The sequence below is a fragment of the Salmo salar genome, chromosome ssa04 (assembly GCF_905237065.1).
Source record: "Salmo salar chromosome ssa04, Ssal_v3.1, whole genome shotgun sequence".
Taxonomy (NCBI): Eukaryota; Metazoa; Chordata; class Actinopteri; order Salmoniformes; family Salmonidae; genus Salmo; species Salmo salar.
In genome coordinates this window covers 73,742,163-73,764,553 of record NC_059445.1, presented here as the reverse complement: position 1 = coordinate 73,764,553, position 22,391 = coordinate 73,742,163, and the positions used below count along the sequence as shown (strand labels likewise).

Sequence of the window (22,391 nt, the reverse complement as noted above, 5' to 3'; positions counted from 1 at the left end):
CAGCAGGGGATCAAATACTTTTTTCCCCTCACTGTATTTCTGTCATCATACAAGACAACTTTAGCAATGGAACGATTCAGCAGTTACTGTAAAGTTATGTGGTCATGACAGGCTCATTTCCAAATACATGAATTCCCGTGTGGCTCAGTAAGTAGAGCATGGCGCTTGCAATGTGGGTGAGAGCATCTGCTAAATGACTGAAATGTAAAAATAAAGAGCATTAATTTCTCTTCACGATGAATACAACTAACTTTTTGATGACTCTTACAACCTGCTGTGGAGATAAATTAAATTACAAGAAATGTAAAACAGATTAACATTTATTAATAGCAAATGAAGCATTAGCAAGAGACAAAAAGGGACCCATATACAATTGTGCTTTATAGAATCTCTACAGTTGATTGCAAAAGCAGTGTTCATCCACCACATGCTATATGAAAGCTACACAACACCGTATTTCTGTTCCATGCATGACATCTCCCTCCCATGCTTTAGCGATTGTCGTGACACCAGAGTGCGCACAGCTCCTGACAGAGCTGAAATCCACCACCTATTTACAATGCTTTAGCCTGGTCCCAGATTTAGGCTGTTTACACAGGAAGCCAAAATCTGATATTTTGTTGATTAAGATTGGCCTTTTGACAAATCAGATCAGCTCTGAAAAAGATCTGATGTGATTGGTGAAAAGACCAATTAGTGGAAAAAATATCAGAATTGGGCTGCTTGTGTAGACGCAGCCTTTGTGCCCTTTCCAATGCCATCGCTCATTGTCAAGGCAAACATGCTCGTCATGACAATGAGTGAACGAGTTGGAACAAACAGACTGGCACTCAGGCTAATGCTTCTTCTCTGTACTGAAAAGACAGTGGAAAATTAACAGCGATTGACAAGTGCATGAGAATTGATAATTCTGGATTCATGTCACAGGATAATGGCATTATAACTGAAGACTCGTTAAGGTAATGACGAGTGAGCGACGGTGGTTGTTATCGTTTCCTCCAGACTGAGTCTACGTCACAAATGGTAACCCATTCCCTACACAATACACTACTTTTGACCAGAGCCAAAGGGCTCTGGTCAAAAGTAGTGCACTACATAAGGAATAGGGTGCCATTTGGGATGCATCTGTCCCCAGAGCAGGGAGAGAGTGCTGATTGATCTAAGGTAATCGGTGTCTTCGGTGCTTTACATGCACATTAGGCCACATGAAGAGTGCAGATTTCTGATAAAAAGAGGAGAATGAACGACCGAACAAATAGAAAGGAGGACCAGTCCTGGGATAAGTGTATAGCAATCTGGGAAACGTGTTAATAAGACCAGTAAAATGCCAGATTATGGAAAAATACAATTACAGGGAATAACTGCCACCATATCACAATGTGGTGGTGTGTTCTGTCATGTCAATAAAAGTCAAGTGAGGATGGATTTAGCATAAGAAATAACCACAACATAAATAATTGTCAGTATTGCTGTAAAAATGATCATTTTTATTAAGGTCTATATTTTGTAGTATAGTTCTCCAACTCCGGTCCTCCAGTACCCCCCCAACACAATACATTTTTGTTGTAGCCCAGGACAACAACAAAAAACACCCGATTCATCTTGTCAAGGGCTTGATTAGTTGACAAGTAGAGACCAGGTGTGCTTGTCCAGGGCCACAACAAAAATATGTAATGTTGGGGGGGTACTGGAAGACAGGATTTGGGAAACACTGGTGTAGTATGCTGTATTCCTACAGTATTAACTTCTACAACTACAAATGCTTTGTGGCTAATCACTACAAATAGCCGTCATTCATTGCTAGGCAAACTAGTTACTAACAAGCAAAGTATCACAACATATTTATCTTGATATTGATTCTGACAATCTATACATCAAAATGTTCTGTGTGTGTTATCTGCAAAAGAAAAGGAGAGCAAAACTATATTAAGTGTAGAAGGACAGTAAGGCTTAAACATGGTGAGAATGTTTTTCATATAGACCAGTGTAATTGTCACCAAAATAAGTCATTTCCAAACTCAGAGTATGGTTAACAAAACAAAGAGTAATATGGATGTACGTGGATGTACGTGGATGAACATTGAAACCGTGTAGGCTGTCGATTACAGAGATGAAGTACCATCAAACTCCCTCCTGCCCAGGATTGTCCTGAAGCAAGAGGAAGTGGGGCAAGCGAGCATTTCAACAATGCAGCCGGAAACAGGTTTGTTCAATTCAGTTCAGTCTTTTCAAATTCCTTCTCTGCTCAGAAAATGTAATCTTGAGTCATCTTGAGGGAAGGCATGGCGTCGTTGACATTCTGGTCCAGCCGATGGTACTCCACATTGTTGCGAGAGCACAGGCCGTCCCTCCAGCGCCGACTCTGGGCCAGGAGGAAGATCTGGAGAGAGGGGAATATTCAAATTGACCTTTAACCTTTTTAAAATGGTAACCTGAACCAGTATTCATAAAGCGTCTCAGAGTTGCAGAGCTGATCTAGGCTCAGGCCCCCTCTGTCCATGAAATCATACTCTAAAAAGGCAAAAATGTGTAAGTCGCTCTGGATAAGAGCGTCTGCTAAATGACGTAAATGTAAAAATGATCTGAAATTAGAACTTCTACTCTGAAATGCTTCATACATACAGATGAAAAAGTAACTGCACTAAGCGCTATCAGGATGATTTACAAAGAAACAGAGGCATGAATGGGGATTCCCCACACAAAAAAATGTGGCTTGTCTACCCATTAGGGTAATGAAGTCTCTCAAAGCCAACTGCAAAAGGAGGCTACATAATCATCATAAGTGTGGGAATTTGTGTGTAAAGTGACCATTTCAAGACAAAGCCTAACTGAAGAAAACCAACCCAAATATGTTTTAGAATAGTCATGCTTGGTCCTTCCTACTACAGATAATAAGAGTGCTTCTCCTTACATCTCCTGCCGTTTTGCAGGTTAAGCAAAGTGGCTACCCACTGCTTCAGCCTCTCCAACCTAATATGCATTGTAGAAAATGCACTCGGAAAGTATTCAGACTCCTTGACTTTTTCCACATTGTTACGTTACAGCCTTATTCTAAAATGTATTAAATACCATTTTTTCCTCATCAATCTACACACAATACCCCATAATGACAGACTCAAATCTGAGCTCAGGTGCATCCCGTTTCCATTGATCATCCTTGAGATGTTTCTACAACTTGATTGGAGTCCACCTGTGGTAAAGTCAATTGATTGGACATGATTTGGAAAGGCACACACACATCTATATAAGGTCCCAAAGTTGACAGTGCACGTCAGAGCAAAAACCAAGCCGTGAGGTCGAAGGAAGTGTCCGTAGAGCTGGGGAAGGGTACCAAAACATTACTGCATCATTGAAGGTCCCCAAGTTCAGTGGCCTCCAAGATGAGCAAAGTACAGAGAGGTCCTTGATGAAAACCTGCTCCAGAGCGCTCAGGACCTCAGACTGGGCAAAGTTTCACCTTCCAACAGGACAACGACCCTAAGCACACCGCCAAGACAACGCAGGAGTGACTTCAGAAAAGGTCTCTGAACGTCCTTGAGTGGCCCAGCCAGAGCCCGGACTTAAACCGGATCAAACATTTCTGGAGAGACATGGAAATAGCTGTGCAGCGACGCTCCCAATCCAACCTGAGAGCTTGAGAGGATCTGCAGAAACTCCCCAAATACAGGTGAGCCAAGCTTGTAGTGTCACACCCAAGAAGACTCTAGGCTGCAATCGCTGCTAAAGGTGCTTCAACAAAGTACTGAGTAAAGGGTCTGAATACGCATGTAAATGTGATTTCAGTTGAATTTTTTATAAATTTGCAACAATGTCTAAACCTGTTTTTGATTTGTCATTATGGGGTATTGTGTGTAGATTGATGAGGACAAAACTCAGTACATGTCGCAAGGTATGTACACAAATCCTGGAAGCTGAAAATGTCCCAGATCTTCCATGGCCTGCATACTCACCAGACATGTCACCCAATGAGCATGTTTGAGATGCTCTGGATTGACGTGTACGAAAGCAGGTACCAGTTCCCGCTAATATCAAGCAACTTGGCACAGCCATTGAATAGGAGTGGGCCAACATTCCATAGGCCACAATCAACAGCCTGATCTACTCTGTGAAGGAGATGTTGCGCTGCATGAGGCAAATGGTGGTCACACCAGATACTGTCTGGGTTTCTGATCTATGCCCCTACCCTTTTTATTTTTTAAGGTATCTGTGCCCAACAGATGCATATGTACACGTCAGTCTCAACCTCTTTCATATCGTCCGAGATCCCTAAAGATTGGAAAGCTGCCGCGGTCATCCCGCTCTTCAAAGGGGGTGACACCAGAGATCCAAACTGTTACAGACCTATTTCCATCCTGCCCTGCCTATCTAAAGTCTTCGAAAGCCAAGTTAATAAACAGATCACTAACCATTTCAAATCCCACAGTACCTTCTCCACTGTGCAATCCGGTTTCCGAGCCGGTCATGGGTGCACCTCAGCCACGCTCAAGGTACTAAACGATATCATAACCGCCATCAATAAAAGACAGTACTGTGCAGCCGTCTTCATCGACCTGGCCAAGGCTTTCGACTCTGTCAATCACCGTATTCTTATCAGCAGACTCATTAGCCTTGGTTTTTCTAATGACTGCCTCGCCTGGTTCACCAACTACTTTGCAGACAGAGTTCAATGTGTCAAATCGGAGGGCATGTTGTCCGGACCTCTGGCAGTCTATGGGGGTACCACAGGGTTCAATTCTCAGGCCTACTCTTTTCTCTGTATATATCAATGATGTCGCTCTTGCTGCGGGCGATTCCCTGATCTACCTCTACGCAGACGACACCATTCTGTATACTTCTGGCCCTTCCTTGGACACTGTGCTAACAAACCTCCAAATGAGCTTCAATGCTATACAACACTCCTTACGTGGCCTCCAACTGCTCTTAAACGCTAGCAAAACCAAATGCATGCTTTTCAACCGTTCGCTGCCCGCACCTGCCCGCTCAGCTAGCATCACCACCCTGGACGGTTCCGACCTAGAATATGTGGACAACTATTAATACCTAGGTGTTTGGTTAGACTGTAAACTCTCCTTCTAGACTCATATTAAACATCTCCAATCCAAAATTAAATCTAGAATCGGATTTCTATTTCACAACAAAGCCTCCTTCAATAAACGCCGTGAAACTTACCCTAGTAAAACTGACTATCCTACCGATCCTCGACGATGTCATCTACAAATTAGCTTCCATTACTCTACTCAGCAAACTGGATGCAGTCATTCGTTTTGTTACCAAATCACCTTATACCACCCACCACTGCGACCTGTATGCTTTAGTCGGCTGGCCCTCGCTACATATTCGTCGCCAGACCCACTGGCTCCAGGTCATCTATAAGTCTATGCTAGGTAAAGCTCCGCCTTATCTCAGTTCACTGGTCACGATAACACCCACCCGTAGCACACGTTCCAGCAGGTATATCTCACTGATCATCCCCAAAGCCAACACCTCATTTGGCCGCCTTTCCTTCCTTTTCGCTGAAGTTGGAGACTTATTTCCCTCACCAACTTTAAACATCAGCTACCTGAGCTGCAAACCGATCGCTGCAGCTGTACATAGTCCATCTGTAAATTGCCCACCCAATCTACCTACCTCATCACCATACTGTTTTTATTTTATTTACTTTTCTGCTCTTTTGCACACCAGTATTTCTATTTGCACATCATCATATGCTCATTTATCACTCCAGTGTTAATCTGCTAAATTAGAATTATTCGCTCCTATGGCCTATTTATTGCCCACCTCATGCCTTTTGCACACACTGTATATAGACTTTTTTCTACTGTGTCATTGACTTGTTTATTGTGTTATTGGCTTGTTTATTGTTTACTCCATGTGTAACTCTGTGTTGTTGTCTGTGTCACACTGCTTTGCTTTATCTTGGCCAGGTTGCAGTTGTAAATGAGAACTTGTTCTCAACTTGCCTACCTGGTTAAATAAAGGTGAAATAAAAAATGTGTATTCCCAGTCATGTGAAATCCATAGTAAATGCATGTTGCATTTATATTTTTGTTGAAGATAAGAGTACAACAGAATACAACTGTCTTGAATGGATTAATAAAGTATTCTTCCTCTGCTTACCTTCCTCTTGTTGTGGTAGGTGACGTATACGATGGCCACCAGGAAGGCCAGGATGACCAAGTGGAAGAAGAAGTGCGAGTCCTCATCCTGGATGGTGTAGATGTTGGTGTCCTTCATATGCACGTCTATCTTCCCAGCATTATCTGCTGGTCTGAGCACCACCGGGTCATTGTCTGCGTCCACCATGATGTCGTCCTCGTCGTTGAAGTTCAGAGGCGCCTTAACTGCTGGCCCCAGGTCATAGTCGCCGTCCTCATCGTCGTCCTCATTTTCTCTGTCGTACACGTCAGTCTCTGCCTGGGAGTCTAGATTGTCCTCTTGCTCATCCTCTGTAGGGTTCATGCGACTGACAAGCTTGGTGTTGGAGGCAGAGCTTGGTTTCTCCATTGTGGGCTTGGATGTGATGGTGCTGATGGCTGGATCTGCAGCCATGGTAAAGGTGGCAGCAGCATCTGCATCAGTGGGATTGGGAAGTAGTTCTTCAGTAGTCCGTCCTGCTTCCTTGCCACCACTTTTATTAATAATGGCAGGGGATTCAGCTATAACCTCCCCTTTGGTGGCCGGTGCGACATATGCTGTTACGCCATCGATAGGTGCATCCTTGATGGGTGTGGTAGCATCCTTGATGGGTGTGGTAGCATCTTCTAAAGGTGTGGTAGCGTCCTTGATAGGCGTATCACTCTCATTGGGTGTAGCAGCAGCATCCTTTAAGTCTGCTGTTACAGCCTTAATGACTGCTGTGTCAACCTCAATAGATGTTCTAGCTTTGTCATTGGTTACTGTGTCTGCCTTGCTGTCTGTTGTACCAGTGCTGTCGGCTGTTGCTGCACCCTTGCTGGCGGTTGCCAAAGGCAAGGAGTGATCTGAACCAACAACTCCTGGATTCAGAGGTGGTTGAACCTCAACTGAATCTGGAAATGAGAGAGATGGGAATTGAAAACAATCACCGCATTCATTTGAACATTTGTTCACATTCCACACTTCTCAGAACAAGTCGTGGGCTTTCACCGTTTTGTAGCCTTTAGTGGAACAATGTAGCCAAGTGATAGGCCTAATCAAATTTTACACAATACACACATCTTATCATTCTACGTCTGACCTGTAATGTTTGTCATTGCGCCATCACTTTGAATGATTTTGTATTAGATAACCTACCGTTAGTTTCTTTGCCCTCTGAGTTTCAGTATACATTTCACTGTAAAAATGTGCAGTGTACAGTAAATACCAGCTTAATTTATATGCAGTTTAAGTGTACAAGATGTTCAGTCGGGCATCTAATGAGGGGGATGTTTGTTCTAGCACCTTCCATCTCAATCAATGACACGATTCAACCAGAGTCAACATGATTTTATACTCCTGGGACTTTTATAGGCGTCGTCCAAGCTGAGGGTTAAGCTGGGCATGGAAAGTCGGAGGAATTGAGCCCCTAAGTTAGCAGTCCCCATGAAGAAAGGGAGTATTCATTCCTGAGGCTACTGCCAGCATAAACATTGAATAAAAGGGAGACCTTTGTCGCAACGACCGCGTTACACATTCATTTGCGACTAAACACACCCTCTAACTAGTAAGTGACTGGAAAGTATCCTCCGTCGGCTTTGTAAAGGGAGGGACATCCCAATAATACGCAACATGTTGTCTACTGAAATGTCCCAAAGTCTAACGATTTCTTCCCTCTTGCAATGTCTGTCAATCTCTCCTACATCACAAATACTGCTCTCCTCACACGTTAAACACCAGTGTAGGACGACACCTCAGATGGCACCTTTCTGTAACTCAAGAAACTCTGGGGCAATCCCAGCATCTCCTCACACAGTGTATGGGCTACTGTTGGGAATGGTTAGATTTCTCAGAGAACACTTATGGATATTGGATAGCATGCAATGTCAATTTGGATGCCTGTAAAACAGGCCACATGGGTTCGCTTTCCCTGAATGTGGCATCAAGCAATGCTCCTAAGAGGAACTCTGAACAGTTCGACTATGGCACACAAAGGGAACATAGACTGGCTATAGGAGACGATAAGGCCAGAGATAGTGTGCAAAATGCAATCTCTTCTCAAAATATGATTTTTGTAAGTCACTTTCAGAAGGCGAAAAGGAGGCTATTGGAAAAGTATTCCTGGCCTCCTGAGTGGCGCAACGGTCTAAGGCACTGCATTGCAGCGCTAGAGGCGTCACACATACCCTGGTTTGTTCCCAGGCGATGTCACAACTAGCCGTGATTGGGAGTCCTATAGGGCGGCGCACAATTGGCCCAGCGTCGTCCGGGTTAGGGGGTGGTTGGCCGTCATTGTAAATAAGAATTTGTTCTTAACTGATTTGCCTAGTTAAATAAAATGTAAAAATAAAGTATTCCCATGAAGACAAGCTTTATATCAATCTCTAATACAGCATTGGCAAGTCAAACATAGACATTAAAATCATGTGCAGACAGAACCCCCCGCCCCCCAAAAAATGTAAGAAACTTAGAAAACTAGCTATAGGCCTGCCTTAGATAAGGTCATATTTTTGTTGAAATTTCCTTGTTGGAAATGTCTAGCCTTGTGTAGCCTCTTATTTTAGAGAACAGTGACACTGTTTCACTGACACGGATGCTTATTATTTCAGATATATGGTGAGGGACACCTGGTCAGACAGTCCCTCTTTTTCTCACACCTGAAATTAGAGTCCAGGACCCTCAAGGCGCACACAGGCTAGCTTGTCAACACCAAAGAGAGTAATCTATAGTGACTATTCTAAACACTAATCCATTGTGCTACTAGCTAGCTAACTACCTCTCTGTAGCTGGGATTCAAGTTAATGGCACGTGCACAAGTACAGTGAATTCCCTTTCTTGCTAGCTCGAATCCCAAAAATGCAGTAATCAATATAGCACTAAAAATAAAAAAGGTAGAACAAAAACACACGAGAAATAAAGGAAATAAGAACACGAGAAGTAAGCTAGCCTATATACAGGGTCAGTGCCAATACCATATTTACAATGTGCAGGGATACTGGAGTGATAAAGGTAGTATGTATAGGGGTAAGGTGACTAGGCATCAGGATATGATAAACCGAGTAGCAGCAACATATATGTTGATTGTATGGGAGTGTGTGTGTGTGTAGTCAGTGTAAATGTGTGCATGTTGTGTGTGGTGTCAGTGTAGAGTCCGGTGAGTGTGCATAGAGACGGTGCAAAAATAAACGGCCAACTCAGTCAGTGTAGACATTTTGTTAGCTATTTAGCAGTCTAATGACTTTGGGATAGAAGCTGCTCCGGAACGGGTTGGTCCCAGACTTGATCCACCAGTACCACTTGCTGTGCGGAAACAAAGAGAACAGTCTGTGGCTGGAGTATAACGATTTTCCGGGACTTGCTTTCACGCCACCTGATTTAGAGGTCCTGGATGGGAGGGAATTCAGCCCCGATAATGTACTGGCCTGTCCGCACCAACCTCTGTAGCACCACGCGATCTAGGGCGGTGCTGTTGCCATAATAAGCAGTGATGCAGCAAGTCAAGATGCTCTCAAATGGTGCAGCTGTAGAACATCAGGAATTGAGGACCCACGCCAAACCTTTTCCACCTTCTTCACAACTGTGCGCGTTAGTGATTTGACACCGAGGAACTTGAAGCTCTTGACCGGCTCCACTGCAGCCCCTTCAGTGTGGATGGGGGCGTGCTCAATTTTATTCCATTCCAGCCATTACTATGAGCCTGTCCTCCTCAATTAAGGTGCCACTGGCTGCCTGGGATTGTCACATAGGTATTCCTCTTATCTAGGTGGATGAAGGCAGTGTGGAGTGGAATTGAGATTGCATTGTCAATAGATCGGTTGGGGCGGCATGCAAATTGGAGTGGTTCTAGGATGTCTGGGATGATGGAGTTGATGTGTGCCATAACCAACCTTTCAAAATCACTTAATGATTATAGATGTGAGTGATAAAGGCCGGTAGTCATTGTGGCATGAAGCATTATAGTTATTGGGAACAGGAATGAAGACATGTGGAGATTAAAGACTGGGACAAGGAGAGGTTGAAAAAACCATGAACTAGGCTTGGACGACACCCTGTTATACTGTATAAACGATCTATTTCGAAATACCGACAGTATGATTATCAATTCTGTTTTTGGGGTGCGGTTGGGGGCAACCCCGCCTCGCAGGAGCTGCATGCTACGGCATGCTTATTAGCTATATGTTAAATATAACAAATCTAAGATGTGTCAAATAAACTATATCCAACTCAGGGCTCCGGCTATGCATTTGGTTTGCTAACTTTCTAGATTAATGGCTAGATGTCAAGATCAAACTTCTGTTACAGCAGAGACATTTTTTGTGTGCACATTCAGCAATCTGCGAAGTCTTGCATCTCGCTTATCGCAATATCTGCAGTGCTGCTCATGGCAACGTCATTTCGCTGAGTCTACCTTTAAAATACACTTTCAATATTCCATAAGAAATAGATTCAAATAATAGAAATAAAGAGACTTTCCATTTAACTTGACATTCAACAGTGGGTGGGCCGACGGTCATCCTTGTGGTAGTAATTTAAAATGTTCAATTTAACGTGTACCAGCTAAATTGCAGTGGTCTGAAGGAACAGTCTCTGCATTATATTTCTATTTTTGAAATGACACCCACCCTGTATTCAAGAGTATGCTGTGTTAACCAATGGTGGGCACAACGCACATAAACCTCAGATTATGTAAATTAGGGTCCAAGCTACAACAAAAATGTTCATGTGTTTAGATAATTGATGTTAAAGCCCAAACATTTTTTTTATAAATTGACAATGTTTGCAAGCTTTTACATGGTATGCAAAACGGTCAACATTGAGCAACTCTCACATATACTCCCTCTCCGGCACGCGAGGTAGTCAGACTGCTCATTGTTACGCACACCTGTCACCTGGACTCAATCACCTGCCTGATTACCTTCCATATAAAACTGTCCCTCCCGTCAGTTCTTTCCCTAGCCGTTATTGACTCTGCGTTCCATGTCTGTATGCTGCTTGTGTTTATCCATGTCTGTTTATTTATCAAATTATTCTCTGCCTGTACTTGCTTCCCGACTCCCAGCATACAGGGCGGCAAGAAGCCTAGTGGTTAGAGCGTTGGACTAGTAACCGAAAGGTTGCAAGATCGAATCCCCGAGCTGACAAGGTAAAAATCTGTCGTTCTGCCCCTGAACAAGGCAGTTAACCCACTGTTCCTAGGCTGTCATTGAAAATAAGAATTTGTTCTTAACTGGCTTGCCTAGTTAAATAAAACATTGAAAAATTTTTTTTAAAAATACATTACAGCAACTCCATCTGAATGTTTTGGCACGCAGGTCCAAAAAGTCACGTTGCCCACTTCTACCATGGGGAAATGGAAAGGTCCATTAAAATAAGGGTTGAGGTCAAAAAGTGATTGAAATCAAATATTACGACCTATTAATCAGATTAGTTAGTTGTTAAGAATGCATGAAAGATTATGCGGCCTTCAAAACAACTGGAAACTGACTTCAGTGTGTTCACAATAACTGGGATCTCGGGGGGGTAGGTGTCTTAGAGGGCAGGTAGTATGCCCCCCTCAGATGCTAACAGCGAATACAGGGCAGTCAAATTCTTATGCCAACCCTGACATTATCAAGGCCATCTTTGAGAAACTGGCCATTATTGAAAAAAGAGACTATTTTCAAATCAATGGAGTCTCTCTCAGCCACTGTGCAGCAGCTCCTCAATCAGGTGTCAACCCACAGTGAAAAAAATACTGACAATGGAAGCTGAAATACAGAAACTGCAACAGGTGAAATCTCCAGCTGCGACAGAATTCCAACTGCGACAGAATGTCATGGAAGTCCAGCGCCACAGCCGGAGATGGAACCTGAAACTGCATGGGGTGTGAGAACAAGACGGGAAGAACATACGGAGCGTTATCATCGACATCCTCTGCAAAGTAGCACCCAGGATTCGAGACAAGCTCCCGGACATCATCGACGTGGTGCACTGCCTGGGAAAGTGAAGGGATGACAGATCTCCGGACAACCATCATGCGGTTCACAATGAGAATCTACAGTATTGTCGGAAAGAAGCCAAGGAGTCCAGGCTTCTCATGGAGAATAAACTACGCATCAAAGAGGCTCTCACTCTAGAAGATGCTGCTGCAAGGGAAAAATGTTGACCGGTGGTAAAAAAATGCAAGAGAAGAAGGAAAGAGAGCATCTTTCAGCAGCCCTTCTGCATTTATTGATGGAAAGAAGATCGATTGCCAGGACATCAAGTGAATGTCATGTGTACTGAATGTTTTGAAAACACTGTGCTCAGGTATATAGCTACATTGACTTAATCTATGTCGTCCTATTCTTTCTAAGTCAAATGAAAACGTTGAATTAGCTAAATTACTTGAGTAATAAGTCAATTGTCATTTTTATAGTCACCCTGTTTTATATCACCAGGTTGGTAAATGTGAATACGGGTTCATCGGAATGATCACAACTACCTCGGTTTAGGGTAGTCCAGTTCTCTCTAAGCGCAGGTTTCCTTACTAACTACCTAGCTTACTAGTTATTCATGTCGCTACACTGTATTTGTTTTCTTATTTTTGTCAGGTTAGGCAACGTTTTGAATTCAATGCACTAAATATTCTAACTCCAAACGCCAGGGGTTTACAAAACACTACATGTTGATTTCATTCTACTCCAGGAGACTCACTCCTGCGATTCAGATTCTAGTTTTTGGAAATCCCAATGGGGAAATACTATTTATTAGTCAGGGGTCTAACCACTCAGCTGGCACTATGATATTGCTTCATAAATTTAGGAGGTGATATTTCAAAGTCTTGTGTGTCCAAATATGGAAGATATTAATCTCCAATCTAAATAATGCTTGTTTTATTATATGCAATGTGTACAATTGTTAGATATTACTGCACTGTTGGAGCTAGGAAGAAGCATTTTGCAACACCCGCAATAACATCTGCTAAATGTGTGTATGTGACCAACAAAATGATATTTGATTCTCACACCTCAAATAAGACTTTCTTTTTGAATCTTGCTGATAAGCTTAGTGAGCTGCAAAACAAGTATACAAATACATGGCTTATAATAGCTGGAGACTTAATGAAACACCTCATAACTCTTTAGATAGATTTCCACCTAGACTAGCTCAAAGATCTCAATAGTAACATCACCTCATTTTGCAGTAAACTGACAGTGGTTGAAGCATGGCGGTTATTTAACACAAACTTAAAGGAATACACCTGGTGTAATAGGTCAATGATGGCCAGATCCAGAATGTATCCGTTTCATTTCTCCCCCACTTTTACAGTATGTACAAGAAGTCAAACATGCTCTTTTGACTGATGATGAAATGATATTATTGAATTTAGAATGTTCTGAAAAATCCAGTGGCATTCGAGGATTCCGGAAACGTAATTATTCACTCCTAAATGATCCAGTTTTTAACAGCATAAAGAACTTGATCATAGACTTATTTCAAATTATTTAGAACCAAAGCCTGAAAGTAATTGAGAAATATTTAAATTTTAAAAAGTAAGATATCACCATTACACTTAATAAATGAAATGTTCTTTTAGAAAGGGATACCTTTACAGCAGAGGAAGAAACAGATCAAATGTACATTGCGTTAGCTAAAGAGCTAAAAATGGGTTGAGGGTTAGAAAAACAAGCTCATTTTTTGCTCTTGAAAAAAGGAACTAGAAGAGAATCTCTTTCTACCTCATATTGACAATACCTTGTAAAGACCCCCAAGATCATCTCTAGCTTTGTGTATTCTTTGTATGAAAATCTGTATAAATCAAATTTTAATAGAATGTGAACATTTTATGGAACATGTCCATGATCATGTTCCAATTATTCAGGTCCATATGTGAAGATGAGTTTTCTGTAGTATAGATTAGAGATGCTCTTAAATCTATGAAGGGCAAAGCACCTGGAACAGATGGTCTTTCTGTGGAATTTTATTTACACTGTTGGGGACATTTAGAGGGACCAGTATTCAACATGTTCCAAGAATGTCTAGCGGCGATGATTACTACCATGAAACAAGGGGTTATTTCCTTAATACCAAAACCTGATAAAGATCCCCTTTTCATAGATAATTTGAGACCTATTAAATACATATTATAAACGTTTGCATATGCTAAGACATAAAAATGGGCCTAAACCACCTCATTAATGAAACCCAAACGTGTTTCATGAAAGGTCGCCAGATCAGCTGTAACATTAGGTTAGTTTTAGACTTGATTACGCTGATTCAATTGACTCAAAGGCTATTATTTTATTCCTCGAATTTTGTAAACATTTGATACAATTGAACACAAATTCCTAAAACATACGTTGTATACTTCTGGTTTCGGGACTAGCTTTGTCTCTTATCAATAGGTTTTATAAAAGATATGAATAGTTTGATTCTGCTTAATCGTAAAACATCTAAAATATTTAATACTCAGGGTTGCCCTATTTCAGCTCTCTTTTTCATTTTAGTTGTAGAATTACTATATACTAGCATTTTAAACAACCCTGAATTAAAAAGGAATTTCAATATTTGGAAAATAAATACAAATCTAAATTAGCAGACAATACAGCTCTGTTTCTAAAAGACAAGGATCAAGTTGCTATTGCACTTAATATTATAAAATCATTATCTTCTGCTCTGGATCTTAACTTCAATAAATGCGAAATATTATCCATACATAACTCAAATTACCAATCTGTTGAGAATATTCCAGTGATAGAAATGAAATATTTAGGGGTGCACATGGCAAAAACCCATATTTTCCATCATCTCAAATTGTCTCAGAGATGAAAAAACTAAATCCCTCTTTAATAACTGATTCCTGCATGACCTCTTATTGGAAGGATTTTATTGTCCAAAGCAGAGGGTCTGTGACATTGTCTACCCTGCTCTATCGCTATTTGGAGCTGATCAAACCAGCAAGGATAAACAAAACTTTCCTAGACTTTATTTTGAAGGAAAAAATAAATAAAAATACGTACGTCTAATATCAAAGTAAAGAGCTGATGGTGGGCTTGAAGTGCTAGATTTAATTGATAACAACAATACCTTTCAAGTAAACTGGATAAAAAGGATGTATGCTTAGCTCTGAATCTATATGGTACTTCATTCCCTGTCATTTTTATGAAATTGGGTGGTCTTCAATTTGTGGAAATGCAACTATTCTCCAGCAAAATTACCCATCAAACTGTGCTAATTTGATGAACATGCCCTTTTAACCTGGAAACTATATTATGTCCACAACTTCTCCCCACACAAGGCACTTCTGTGCAACAAAGATATTGTTGTTAAAAACAAGTCTTTATTCTTACCTAAGTGGTTTGAAAGTAATATTATATTTGTCCTTGATTTATTTGATAAAGGAGGAAATACTCTTATAGAAAGTTCTTAAACATAACTTCCAGTACATTAAATAATTTAATTCTACATGCAAAGCAATACCTTGAGGACTTAATGAAAGAACATTTCAAGATAGATGCACAATTTGTTAGGTTGCCCCCTGCTGGATAAGAAATGTAATAACACATTCTTAAGATTAATTTAACTCCAAGAACAATATCTCTCCTAGAGTGAAATTCTTCTAGAATGCATATACTGAAATTGAATGGAAGAAAGCTTGGTTTCTCCCACACATTTTCTATATCAAATCAACTTGCCTACCTGGTTAAACAAAGATAAAATAAGACCCATGTATTTACAATGAAAGATGTAATGTTATTATTGAAATGAAACGACTGAATTCTTCCTTAATTCTCTCGTAAATTGTATATGAAATCTGTCCCCAAATGCAATATAGTTTTACTTGAAATTCAATATTTAATCAAATCTCTAGAATTAGTCAACCAAAAAAAACTATTCTTACAATGCTATCATAGGTTTGTACAATTGTAACCCCAGACCTTATATATATTTGAAGTACTTTAACTTTGAAACTAAATGCATGTGTAGTGCATAATTTTTTTACTTTAAAATAACATTATGTTTATTCAGAGAAAATAAGTGTAGTTCGAGTTGGAATTCAGATTTTCCCAGTCGGAGCTCGTCAGAGATTTCTGAGTTCCCAGTTGTTTTCAACGCGTAATAACTTCTATTTCTGAGAGAATTGTCTGATATGTTCCTCGTCATCTGACACCTTGGCAAGTCACTAGGCGGCACAAGCTGGTCGTGTTGGAACTGTGAGCAAGCTAGCTAAGCTAGCTTACTCCCAACATAAAACCATAAATATTCCATGGCAACTTCATGGTGAATATTAAACATACCGTTTTCGGGTTCCAGCGGTGCCGAAATGCAGTCGAGAGGAAATAGTTGTAACAAGATAAACACAGCAAATGCACAGTGAATTTTCCAGCTACGTCTCGTCTCCCTGCAAGCCGCCATCTTTGTTGTGGGTGATTGTTGACGGGCGTGGTTAAGACGTGAAAAGCTGACCGAGAACAACAGAAACGAGAAACGCTGGCAGCATTCCAAACACTTAAGACACACTCAATCCCCTCAGCCCTCAAATTAAGTGGACACTTCTAGTGACGTTCCATAACGTCTGACGAGTATACACTTGCAGGACAAGGGGCGAGGGAGGAAGAACATTTTTAAATGGACCGCCCTTGCCCGGAAATTCGTCACTCGTTCATCCCGCGATTATTGTGTTTTCAGCCACCGGAAGCTTGTGGGTGCTTTATATGTGCTACAGTCAATTATGATTGCATGTCTACTTATATTAACTATATAATTATTAATATGCGCCTAACGTATGATAGCTAGCAAATTAATTAGCTAACTAAAGTTAGCCTCACAGATTTATGGTGACCAATAAAGTAAAGGAGATCTCCTTTAAGATAATCCATAGATGCTATCCGTGTAATAGCTTGATTTCTAAATATATATTTGACGTTACCAGTGAATGCAGTTTTTGTGAACTAGAAACTGAATCTATTGAACACTTATTCTGTAATTGTTTATATAGTGAAGTGTTTTGGACTGATGTAAAACTATATCTTAGCCGCAAATTGCATACAACCATTGATATTACTAAGTTTGACATATTATTTTACTACACTGATTCCACAATTGAACGTGAGTATGTCATAAATCTCTTTATTTTATTAGGAAAATATTTTATCCATAAATCAAAATTTATGAAGAAAAAGCCCCTTTTCTTAATTTTTTTATCTGATTTGGAACAGTACGTAGAATCTTTAAAACGTATACAAAACAATATGTCAAAAAAATGTATTCGATATATGTCTGTATTTGATTTGATATAATAGTTGTTGTTTTTTTCTCTAATTTCTTTGGATTCCCTCTGGCTGTTATGTTATGTTTATGTTTTGCATGTTACTGTTATTTACAGCAAGTTAAATAAAGATTTGTGCAAACTTAAAAAAATAAATAAAAAAAAACTAAAGTTAGCCTGCCCAGCTACTTCTGAAGAAGGAAAAACTTTATTTATACAATTTCCAAACGTTAACCAAACAAAAACATAATTACTTTTATGAGACGTGTTTGTGCATTAGTAGCACAATTTCTAACTTATTTACATTCGTTTTTACTCACACTTGTATGTTGACTCCATATTGACATTGAGGTTTACCGTTTTGGCAGACTTTTTTTAGGGGATGTACAATCATCGCAAATTGAATTATGGGGTGTTTCAGGCCCCGAAGTGAACATAATTGTACACTCGCAAACTCTATTAAAAAATGAGGGCTGAGGGGCTTACGTTGCAAACTTCCCTTGCTTGGCTAATCATGGTCACATAATCATCCCCAGTTTACAATTGGGTCATTCATTCCCCCTCCTCTCCCCTGTAACTATTCCCCACATCGTTGCTGTAAATGAGAATGTGTTCTCAGTCAACCCTCCATGGTAAAAAAAAGAGTTAAATAAAAATACATTTTGTACTGACGACAAATATATCCGTGGGGATTGCCCCAAGGGATGAGGGTTTAGGGCTGTCTACTTTGAGTTTGAAACGCAGCCATTGGCCCTAAACCCTCAGCCCTTGAATTACATTTTACATTGTCACATCCGAGTGTACCCCAAATGTCCCTTGCACAAGCAAGGGAGAGTGATGATCGGAGAGGCAACGTCCTTGGTGGAAATCTTGAAGTTGAGCTTAAAAACAACCAACCTAAAGCTATTAATGAACCTAGTAAGCTAACGTAGCTAGCTACAGTTACCCATAGCTGACTAGCTAGTTTTACAGTTTGGTCATTTATTCCAATACGTGGCAAGGTCTTTGTGGCAGGGTCTACAGGAAATCAGACAACAAAAAGAAAACCAGCCACGTTACGGACACCGACGTCTTGCTTCCAGACAAACTAAACAGCTTTGCCCGCTTTGAGGTTAATACAGTGCCATCTTCACAGCCCGCTAACAAGGCCTGCCCCCCACCCAGCTGCATCCTCAGGGCATGTGCAGACCAGCTGGCTGGTGTATTTACGGACATATTCAATTGCTCCCTATCCCAGTCTGCTGTCCCCACATGCTTCAAGATGGCCACCATTGTTCCTGTACCCAAGAAGGCAAAGATAACTGAACTAAATGACTACCGCCCGTAGCACTCAATTCTGTCATCATGAAGTGCTTTGAGAGACTAGTCAAGGATCATATCACCTCCACCTTACCTGCCACACTAGACCCACTTCAGTTTGTATACCGCTCCAACAGGTCCACAGATGATGCAATCGCCATCACACTGCACACTGCCCTATCCCATCTGGACAAGAGGAATACCTATGTAAGAATGCTGTTAATTGACTACAGCTCAGCATTCAACACCATAGTACCCTCCAAGCTCATTAAGCTGGAGGCCCTGAGTCTCAACCCCGCCCTGTGCAATAGGGTCCTGGACTTTCTGACTGGATGCCCCCAGGTGGTGAAGGTAGGAAACAACATCTCCACTTCGCTGACCCTCAACACTGGGGCTCCACAAGGGTGCATGCTCAGCCCCCTCCTGTACTCCCTGTTCACCCATGACTGCATGGCCACGCACACCTCCAACTCAATCATCAAGTTTGCAGACGACACAACAGTAGTGGGCTTGATTACCAACAATGACAAGACAGCCTACAGGGAGGAGGTGAAGGCACTCGGAGTGTGGTATCAGGAAAACCACCTCTCACTCAACATCAACAAAACAAAGGAGATGAACGTGGACTAAAGGAAATAGCAGAGGGAGCACCCCCCCTATCCACATCGAAGGGACAGTAGTGGAGAAGGTGGAAAGTTAAGTTCCTCAGCATACACATCACAGACAAACTGAAATGGTCCACCCACACAGACAGTGTGGTGAAGAAGGCGCAAAAGCGCCTCATCAACCTCAGGAGGCTGAAGAAATTTGGCTTGTCACCTAAAACCCTGACAAACTTTTACAGATGCACAATCGAGAGCATCCTGTTGGACTGTATCAACGCCTGGTATGGCAACTCCAAGGCTCTCCAGAGGGTGGTGCGGTCTGCACAACGCATCACCGGGGGCAAACTACCTGCCCTGCAAGACACCTACAGTACCCGATGTCACAGGAAGGCCAAAAAGATCATCAAGGACAACAACCACCTGAGCCACTGCCTGTTCACTCCATTACCATCCAGAAGGCGAGGTCAGTACAGGTGCTTCAAAGCTAGGACCGAGAGACTCAAAAACAGCTTCGATCTCAAGGCCATCAGACTGCTAAACAGCAATCACTAACTCAGAGAGGCTGCTGCCTACAGAGACTCATATCACCGGCCACTTTAATAAATGGATCACTAGTCACTTTAAACAATGCAACTTTAATAATGTTAATATATCTTACATTACTCATCTCATATTTATATACTGTACCTTATACCATCTATTGCACCATGCCTATGCCGCTCGGCCATCGCTCATCCATATATTTATATATACATATTCTTAATCCATCCCTTTAGATATGCGTGTATTAGGTAGTTGTTGGGGAAATTGTTAAATTACTTGTTAGATATTACTGCACTGTCAGAACTAGAAGCACAAGCATTTCGCTACATTAACATCTGCTAACCATGTGCATTTGACCAATAACATTTTATTTGAATTTGATTTGAAGTGTATACTCATTAGACGTCATGATGCGTCATCAGAAGTGTCCACTTAATTTGAGGGGAGAGGGGGTGTCTGTAAAGTGTTTGGAATGCAGCCAATGTATATACAGTTGAAGTCGGAAGTTTACATACACTTAGGTTGGAGTCATTAAAACTCGTTTTTCAACCACTCCACAAATGTCTTGTTAACAAACTATAGCTGGGCAAGTCGGTTGGGACATCTACTTTGTGCATGATACAAGTATTTTTTTCAACAATTGTTTACAGACAGATTATTTCACTTATAATTCACTGTATAACAATTCCAGTGGGTCAGAAGTTTACATACACTAAGTTGACTGTGCCTTTAAACAGCTTGGAAAATTCCACAAAATGATGTCATGGCTCTAGAAGCTTCTGATAGGCTAATTGACATCATTTGAGTCAATCGGAGGTGTACCTGTGGATGTATTTCAAGGCCTACCTTCAAACTCAGTGCCTCTTTGCTTGACATCATGGGAAAATCAAAAGAAATCAGCCAAGACCTCAGAAAAACAATTGTAGACATCCACAAGTCTGGTTCATCCTTGGGAGCAATTTCCAAACGCCTGAAGGTACCACGTTCATCTGTACAAACAATAGTAAGCAAGTATAAACACCATGGGGCCGTGGAGCCATGATACCGCTCAGGAAGGAAACGCGTTCTGTCTCCTAGAGATGAACATACTTTGGTGCAAATCAATCCCAGAACAACAGCAAAGAACCCTTTGAAGATGCTGGAGGAAACAGGTACAAAAATATCTATATCCACAGCAAAACAAGTCTAATATCGACATAACCCGAAAGGCCGCTCTGCAAGGAAGAAGCCACTGCTCCAAAACCACCATAAAAAAAAAGCCAGACTACGGTGTGCAACAGCACGTGGGGACAAAGATCGTACTTTTTGGAGAAATGTCCTCTGGTCTGAGGAAACAAAAATAGAACTATTTGGCCATAATGACCATTGTTATGTTTGGAGGAAAAAGGGGGAGGCTTGCAAGCCGAAAAACACCATCCCAACCGTGAAGCATGGGGTGGCAGCATCATGTTGTGGGTGTGCTTTGCTGCAGGAGAGACTGGTGCACTTCACAAAATTGATGGCATCATGAGGTAGGAAAATTATGTGGATATATTGAAGCAACATCTCAACACATCAGTCAGGAAGTTAAAGCTTGGTCGCAAATGGACAATGACCCCAAGCCTACTTCCAAAGTTGTGGCAAAATGGCTTAAGGACAACAAAATCAAGGTATTGGAGTGGCCATCACAAAGCCTTGACCTCAATCCTATTGAAAATTTGTGGGCAGAGCTGAAAAAGTGTGTGCGAGCAAGGAGGCCTACAAATCTGACTCAGTTACACCAGCTCTGTCAGAAGGAATGGGCCAAAATTCACCCAACTTATTGAGGGAAGCTTGTGGAAGGCTATCCGGAACGTTTGACCCAAGTTAAACAATTTAAAGGCAATGCTACGAAATACTAATTGAGTGTATGTAAACTTGTGACCCACTGGGAATGTGATGAAAGAAATAAAAGCTGAAATAATTCATTCGCTACTATTATTCTGACATTTCACATTCTTAAAATAAAGTGGTGATCCTAACTGACCTAAAACAGGGAATTTTTACTAGGATTAAATGTCAGGAATTGGGAAAAACTGAATTTAAATGTATTTAGCTAAGGTGTATGTAAACTTCTGACTTCAACAGCATTTACATTTTAGCAAGCTAGCTTAATTATTTTTTTCTGACATGCCAAAAATGTAGCCTTTTTGATTACATGTGACACTTCACAGCCACCAGAGTTTGACATGTGACTACAGTTTGCATTGAATTTGCATTGAGTTTGCAATATCAACCCCGCAAGTGACAAAAGTTGTTCAGTCGCTCCCTCAAAGTAAATTGAGGGCTAAGAGGGCAACGTTAGTGGGTTGGACCTCCACTTAAGATGGTAATCAAACTGCATCACGTTTTGACGGGGATTCCCCTGAGGAAAAGTGGATAGTGCAAGGGCTGAGGGGGTAAAAATAACATGTTTGGACTGCAGCCACTGTTTTCAAGCCACATCGATACCGAAGTGACTTTTTGCTGTAGCAAGTTAGGAGAATTAACATAGCAGGTTAGGAGACAGACGTTACGGTTAGGAAAAGGGTTGGGTTAGCGAAAATACTCTACTAACCTTCTACGACAACCACTTTGTATAC

General features: G+C 41.3%; 1 protein-coding gene across 1 annotated transcript; it reads right to left on the bottom strand.

Annotated features, from left to right (window-relative positions):
• Positions 1 to 304: 304 nt before the first annotated feature.
• LOC106603818 (trans-Golgi network integral membrane protein 1) lies at positions 305 to 16,701 on the bottom strand. Its single transcript, XM_014197983.2, has 3 exons — positions 16,374 to 16,701; positions 6,118 to 7,028; positions 305 to 2,380 (listed from the first exon to the last, which is right to left on the bottom strand). The coding sequence occupies exons 1-3, from the start codon at positions 16,489 to 16,491 to the stop codon at positions 2,246 to 2,248; spliced, it is 1,164 nt and encodes a 387-aa protein (XP_014053458.1). The 5' UTR covers positions 16,492 to 16,701; the 3' UTR covers positions 305 to 2,245.
• Positions 16,702 to 22,391: the final 5,690 nt, after the last annotated feature.